Raw genomic sequence first — 7797 nt, 5'->3', positions numbered from 1 at the left:
AGTATTTAGTCATATATTGCAACAAGGAACAGTATCAGTAAATAATGTTTTGTTTGTTTGTTACCTTTTAAAATAATTCTTGATCAAGTTTGAACAAATTTAATTCAAAAGTTGTGTGTGTACTGTACCTTTTATCTATTGAAAACTGAAATTTATGTAGTTATATCAAGACAAATTACATTAGATAAAATGTTAATTGTTACAATAATTTATTCAAAGTACAAATGTTAAAGAGGAAGGAGCAAACATTTCGAATCTTATACATTTTGATAAATAGTTCGATTCTTGAAAAGGTCAGTTTCGTGGTTCATGTTGCCGTAATAAATATATATATATACTTTTTTTTTTAAGAATAACTGTAAGGATACATTTTTAATGATCGGACAGTTTTCACGACCCCTTTCACAGGTTGGAGGAAAAAGAAAAAGAAAGAAAAAAAAACCTATTTCACCTATTCCAAAAACTTAAAATGGACTTTTTAAAAACCTAAAAATACGGTCCTTAATTATTACAGTAAAATATCAGTTTAACGAAATCCTAGGGACCTCTGAAATTAATTTCGTTATATCGAAATAAGTTATTTAAAAAAAAAATGCTTGTTCATTTACCACTACTTACACTGTAAATTCTGCGTATTTTGTATGTAGATATGCAAAATATCCTTAAATAAAAGCTGAACTTGCATTGCATTTGAAAATAAAACGTTAAAAAAAGGCACAGGAAAAGTACAAAATTCAAGTTCTATGAAGCACATGTAGGACAAGTGCCATGTTGCAAGATTAGTGAGCTGTGACTGGTAGAAGAAAGCTAAATGGGGAGACCTGCATGAAAAGACTAATACAAAAATCAGAGACCTCTGCATCATAGTAGACATTAGTATTATCGCTGCACTCTCATGCTTAACATGTCGGCATCATACAATAACGTGTGGTGTGCTTTTAAAACATAATTTTGCTGACATTGTTGCTCTGTAGGTTTCACTCTAAGTGGCACGTTGTCACGTCTACTTCCTCGATAAGAATAAGCACTAGTTTGTTATATTGTTAAATGGTTATTATTATTATTATTATTATTATTATTATTATTATTATTATTATTATTACTACTTCATATACGAGTATGTTGACATTCTTAACTCTTAATAATAATTTTTAATCACATACCTTAATGTTCGTCCTCAGCACAAGACATTGCAACCTCGGTTTTAGTCCACGTAGATTAGACAAGTAGGTGTCATTTAATAATGGAAGCAGCTTATTGGTTGCAATATTGAAATTGAGGAGAGTTATTGGAGCGGCGACATAAATTGAAAACAATAATGCAATTAAATTTTAAAGACCTGCCAAATGTTAACCATGAGAGCGCGGCTATAATACATTAGCTAGATGCTGTATTATTGTAATATAAAATGTCCCTACTTGCTATCAAATTGTACCCTATATTTCGCTAAAGAAATATATATTTTTTGGGGAAAGAAACGAAATTTGTATTTTGTTATAATGGTACTGATTTTTTTTTTTTTTTTTCATAAAAACAAAATTCGTTAAATTGAAATATTTTAACGTTGAAATATATTGGAAAAAAAAAAAGCAGGGGACAGAAAATAATTTCGTAATACTGAATATTTAGTTATACTGGCATTTGTTATAACGATATTTTAAAGTATTATGTTCACAAAATTGGACTGTTAACTAATATTTTGTCCTTGAGTAGTCTTAAAGCAGGAACATATATAAAAGTTTGTCTACTTTGCGAAAAATTAATTTAAAAAATTTTTTTTTATTCACTTGCAAGTTTACAGATATGAGGTTTCACTTCTTAGCCATCGATATAGGATTTTTCAAAATTATTGGTCTGATTTGACAGTGGTTATCTCTGTAACTATTTATGCTGAAACAATGTGATAAGTGTCAATAGACGGTCTGTACAAGTTTCATGTAGTACTTACAGCTACTCCATATATCATTGGTGTTCGTGCAAAATGTCATATGTCAAAAAATTCAATTCAATTAAAAAAAAAATTTTCCCCTCTAGACATGCATTATTTTGGTGCTCACATATAATTGCAAAATATCACAAGATGTGGTTTTATGATAGTTTCAACGTAATTGATCTGAAACCAAAAAAATATTCAGTTTTTTCCCTTTCCGAAAATTTGGTAATTTTAACATATGACATTTTGCACAAACACCAACGATATGAACTTCTGGTCATACAGCATCAGGATGGTAGTTCATGTTGGAAAAAAAAAAATTTCAGCAATGATTTGAACAAACCTCGTATCAGCTTGATAATTGTATGCAGTGTTCATTTTCTGTCGCGAAATTAATAGTACATTATGCAGTGAGCCTATAATGGTAGTAATTAAGACGCAAGTATGTTTGTTTATGAAACGAGCGCAAGCGAGTTTCATAATTTTCATACGAGCGTCTTAATTACCATTATAGGCAAGTTTCATACGACTTTTTATGCTCGACCATATTTCTAAATTGAAATTATTCAAAATTAGGTCATGTTATGGTATTGTGCGAACTGACCTGAATTGTGAGATGTGCGCAGACGCGAAAGTATTGATTTTTTCCGAGGCTGAATGTCATTGACCTTGACAGAGAATAAGATGAACATTAGTCTGATATAACCTGGAAATTGATTTAGAATTGAAAAACGAGATGACAAATTGAATTTATTTGAATATTATTTACAATTAACGCTAATTATTATAGTAACAGAACATAACCTTCTGCGACAGTATTGGATTTCCAGCCTCTGTGACTTTTCGCTAATTGTCTTTCGATTGCATATCCGAGAATAATCGTTACTTGCGGTTTATAACGGTACAAAGATGACTTGTAATTGGCTGAACACCTGAACTTTAATGAATAGGTGTACTTTAATGAGGTGCATTAAAGGGCTACTACCAGGTGTATAATTACTACATTTCGGCATGGTCGAGCACAAACATTTTTAGAATTCAATGCTATTTCATTTTTACGTAATGATGAGTAATGGGTCTGAAAGATACTAAATACTTTTCATTGTTCTATATACAAGCACTTATATAATCACTGATTATCTTTACAACTTCTTTACTGTGTTAATGTTTTACAAAATTACCTGGTTGACTAGTTTCGAAGTGTTATTCTTCATTGTCCAAAGCTTAGTGAAGATCCAAAGCTATGTTCAGGTTTCCTGTTGTGGTGGGGTGTGTTCATGATTGTGTCGAAAAGAGTGTGTGTTTTGAAATTGAGTTGAGTGTTCAGGATGTGCTGGGGGTGTGTTTTTATATGTTTGTAAATTTCATATTGTTCTAGAGTGAAGTTTCTGGTTTTTTGCCTGGATGTGTAGAATTTTCATGTTGGTGTGTATGGACTGGAAGATCATTTCAAACACGTTACAAGGAACATATCACAGTCATAACCAAACTACACAGCAATTCAACCTATGCAGAACACATCACAAATTCCAATCACAACTACAGCAACATAGACACAGACATGAAAATACTACACATCCAGCCAAGAAAAAAAAAAAAAAGACAGAAAACACGAATAATATAAAATTTACAAACATACAAAAACACCCTCCCAGCACATCCTGAACAGTCAACTCAATTTCAAAACACACATCCCACCACAACAGGAAGATAGCGCGGGACCTTCACTAGGCTTTGGACAATGAAGGATAACACTTCGAAACTAGTCAGCCAGATAATTTCCTAAAAAGTTAACACAGTAAAAAAGTTGAAAAGTTAATCAGTGATTAATAGGGCTAGGATTTTGATGACCTATAAATCATGCAAAAATGCCCTAAAATTGTTCGTACATAATTGGCTTAGTAGTAAAAGAGGTTTTGTACTACTTAATATTTAGATTAGTAATTAAATTAAATTCTAGTACCAGTATTTAAGTTTATTTAATTTTACATATTTTTTTCTAATTGTAAGTGGTACATTTTAACTAATTATTTTACCTGATGTAGTTTCCATGTAGCCCACCACAACGCCAGTCTTATCTGGAATTAGCAGGTATAAAGGAGTCTGTATTGAAGGGGTGGTTGGAGTGTACTACATTAAAATGGCAATATTTGTGTAGAAAGACGAGTAAAATATTATACAAAATAATGGGTATTAGCCACTGGCGAAGCTTGGTCGGTTAAGGCGCTTGCCTGCCAATCCGAAGTTGCACTCGGTCGCGGGTTCGATTCCTGCTTGGGCTGATTATCTGGTTGGGTTTTTTTCGAAGTTTTTACCCAACTGTAAGACAAATGTCAGGTAATCTAAGGCGAATCCTCGGCCTCATCTCGCCAAATATCATATCACTATAACCAATTCCATCGACGCTAATTAACCTCGTAGTTGATACAGCGTCATTAAATAACCAAGTAAAAAAAATAATGGGTATTAATGGACAAAATATCAAAGGAAATAAACATTATTTTATATTAATAATGGGGAATTATGGCCAAAATTACATGAAAATGCCTAAAAAATGTCCAAATAAAACAAAAGATGTTCTTATGAGTTGTAAGAGGCAAAAAATGCAAAAAATTGCCCTAACAAATGTGTCTTAAAACACTCAGTTTATCACATAACATATAAATACTAAAGCAGCAATGTTTCTGGCTTCCTAGAAAAAAGATGCAATTTCATCAAAATCCTAGCCCTAGTGATTAAATATTTCTTGAAGGGTGTAAAGAATGATGAGAGCACGAGATTGGTTCTAAAAGTTTTCAATCTATTAGAAAAGGATAATTTGCAATTGCATGAAAGTACCCATGTCTTTCCACTAGGGACTACAAGTACAGTTACATCAAAACCTTTTTCCTTACATTTTTACCATACCATGCAGGGTTTGCTTAATGCTAAGTTTTAGTTGCCATGGTAATATTTTACACTGCATAGGTACAATCAGGACATAGTTACAAATGCAAGGAAAAAGTTTTTGATGTCGCTTTAGATTAAGAATTTATGCAAATAACTTTGAAATGTTTTATTTCATAACTTATAGGTAATCAAAACGTGTCTCTCATAACCGTGAGAATGAACTGTTTTCACTTCAGTATACAAACATGTGATTGAAAGAGGCAACTGAAGAAATATATCTTAAACTTATTAACATAAATGTCTATGATACAAACTTCTTCCTAAGCATGTACTCTTTTATACTTGCAATATGAAGCAATTTGTCAGAGTCCACATCATCTTGAGCCTCGAGCCAGTTCATGACAACATCCAGACACTCTAGTGCTTCATTAATCTTTGGCACTTCAGCTGGTTCACCACTATCACCACCATCGTCACTTTCACTATCATTTTGTTTCGCATTTGACACTAACACTTTATCTTCGTCGTGTATTATCCAATCCTGAGCACACGGAGATGAAAACCCCTCAAAGTCTCCACTGTCCTCATCAATATATTCATCTGGGGTCTCATCTTCAATTTTAATCCAGTCTTGTTCACTACTCACTCGCAAGTCCACGTTTCCTTTCTTTTCACCCAGGCACTTACCCCAGCAATGTATTATAGTTCCTGCTGGTATGCTCCCCCAAGCAAGCCCTATCTTATATGCAACATCTTTAAGTGTTACAGATTTCAGGAATGTAGTGGCGTCTTCGTTGGAGCTCATGAGAGCCAGCAGTAGCTCCCGTCTGTAGTTTTTCTTGAACACACGAATGATTCCTTGTTCCAAAGGCAAATGTGAAAGCAGATTTGTTGAATTCTTTGGAAGAAACACAGCCCGTATCTTGCCATCGCTTGATCTAAATATCTCTGCTCCTGATGGTTGTCCTTCGTGATGATCATCGAATAGTAATAAAGCTTTTGGGTCCATGTTCCTAGATAGAAGATGCAAGCGCACTGGCATAACAAATTGCTGCTGGAACCAGGCTTCAAACATGTTGTGTGTTATGGCAATGTTGCTACTGCTAGCGTATATCATAGGCAGGGAATTGGTGTTAATGTTCTTGAAGCAGCGTGGTTGTCGACTCTTCCCAATGCAGAGTGGCTTAAGCTTGTGATTCCCGGTTTGATTGACACAGAGTAACAGAGTGATGCGTTCACTGCTCTGTTTCTGACCATCGCTCGGTAGGTCAAGACGTTTGCTGGGTAACATTTTGAAGCACAGTGTGGCTTGACCACAACAGTACACTTGTTCCTCACAATACCCACCTTCGGAGATCTCCCTCTCTACTTGCGACAAAAATACTCCTGCCCCCTCATACTCAATTGGTCGAGCTGCTCCCAGCATGGAATCTCTAGTTACACCATGTCGTTTCTGCCATCGCCATAACCACCCATCAGACGCTTTGAATTCCTTGTTTCCATGGAGTTCCACTTGAAGTTTTTCTGCCTGTTGTTTTAGGGCAGAAGTTGAAAGAAGCGCTCCTTCATTGCGTTTCTGGAGGTACCAGATGTAGAGGCACTCGTCAAGGGTAGTGTGCTTGCCAAGGCGAGTTCGTTTTCTGCACAATCCTACCTCGTCCTCCACCCGATTTACAAATGAAAGGAGTTTGGCTTCATCATCTAACCAACCCCTAAGAGTGCCCTCTGGAATGCCACACTGCTTCTTGATACTGGATTTAGACTCTCCATTCTTTATGCGAGCGATTACTGCCAGTTTCTCCTTTACTGAGTAGCTTTTGCGTTTGGACATTGTCTCTGAATACTGTAAATGCAAGTGCAGAGAAATTTCTCAGAACAAGATTAAATCATTTACAAAAGTGTTTCATATTTACAATATGCTAGTAGCTAAGCAAAAGTGAAAAGATTAATGGTTTATGGTGTTCATGTGAAAAATAAAACTGTACAATCATTACAGGCCACTTCCATGGTTTAAAATATCACTGACTTTTTATTAAAAAATCAGTAATGTAGTTACTGCAAGATTTCCTTCACACAAGTTGTCATAATTAAAATGTAAGTTAGCTCATCACAACATAAATAGATTCAGCTTGTGTTAATTCAAGTCTGACTTATTGAATATGAAGCTTATCAGTACCTTAGTATTTAAATTTTCTGTTCACAGACTAGTAATGTGAAACAAGTGTAATTGTTACAAAATTTACTTGACTTTATTTAAGATGTGCTACTTTAAAAAATGTACAAAAACAATGAAGCCAGACTTATTACTGCAACTCTACAAGATACGTCATAAGAATCTGATGCATACCTTACTTATGGAAAAATTTCATGTAACAAACTGCTGCCAGAATGCCTAATTCAAGCAGGATGATAACAATCAATATGATCTTGTTGGTGAGAACGTTTAATGTCATCTTACGCAGGAGGACATGAGTCTGTGATAGCTCATGGTCTGTGTCTGCAAGCCGTTGCTTGCTGCGTAATAATGTCTCTCTCTGTGCACTCAACTCAGACACCACTTCCTCTCCTAACTGCTCTGTCTCCACAGCTGTACGCTGTGAACGTGCCAGGCTCTCAGCTGTACGTTCCAATGCTGCACGACCCTCCAAAACTGTGCGCCTGGTCTCATCTTCCCAGCTGAACCCCGACATGATGAATGTTTTGTACCTAGTTAAATCATACATTGTCTTAAACAATGCACTATAAGTGGACATAGTCATTATTAATATTCTGAAAATTTATATCTAAGAATAAAAACGTAGATAAAAATCTACAGTATATTAATCTTTCAATGTCCAAAGCTGTTTAAGAAAGTTTTCTGATGGGAAGTATAGGCCTAAAATACACAAAGTGGGTCGCTTTCCCCAATATTTCAGTATGCAGATAACTCACTGACAACAAAAAAGAGCAGATTTGTTTGCGTTTTTCGAATGTGC

The 7797-nt window shown here is 34.8% G+C and overlaps 1 protein-coding gene across 1 annotated transcript; it reads right to left on the bottom strand.

The window, feature by feature from the left end:
- Window positions 1-4973: 4973 nt before the first annotated feature.
- LOC138703736 (tigger transposable element derived 5-like) lies at window positions 4974-7310 on the bottom strand. Its single transcript, XM_069831867.1, has 2 exons — window positions 7170-7310; window positions 4974-6665 (listed from the first exon to the last, which is right to left on the bottom strand). Exon 2 carries the CDS (start codon window positions 6651-6653, stop codon window positions 5124-5126), a length of 1530 nt encoding a protein of 509 aa, XP_069687968.1. The 5' UTR covers window positions 6654-6665; window positions 7170-7310; the 3' UTR covers window positions 4974-5123.
- Between the last annotated feature and the right edge of the window lie 487 nt (window positions 7311-7797).

The sequence above is a fragment of the Periplaneta americana genome, chromosome 7 (assembly GCF_040183065.1).
Source record: "Periplaneta americana isolate PAMFEO1 chromosome 7, P.americana_PAMFEO1_priV1, whole genome shotgun sequence".
Classification (NCBI taxonomy): Eukaryota; Metazoa; Arthropoda; class Insecta; order Blattodea; family Blattidae; genus Periplaneta; species Periplaneta americana.
Note: the sequence above shows the minus strand (reverse complement) of the source record. Positions and strands in the feature narration are given on the sequence as shown.

Excerpts from the sequence above, each read along its gene's own strand:
- LOC138703736 (XM_069831867.1), bottom strand. The coding sequence starts at position 6,653 with ATGTCCAAACGCAAAAGCTACTCAGTAAAGGAGAAACTGGCAGTAATC.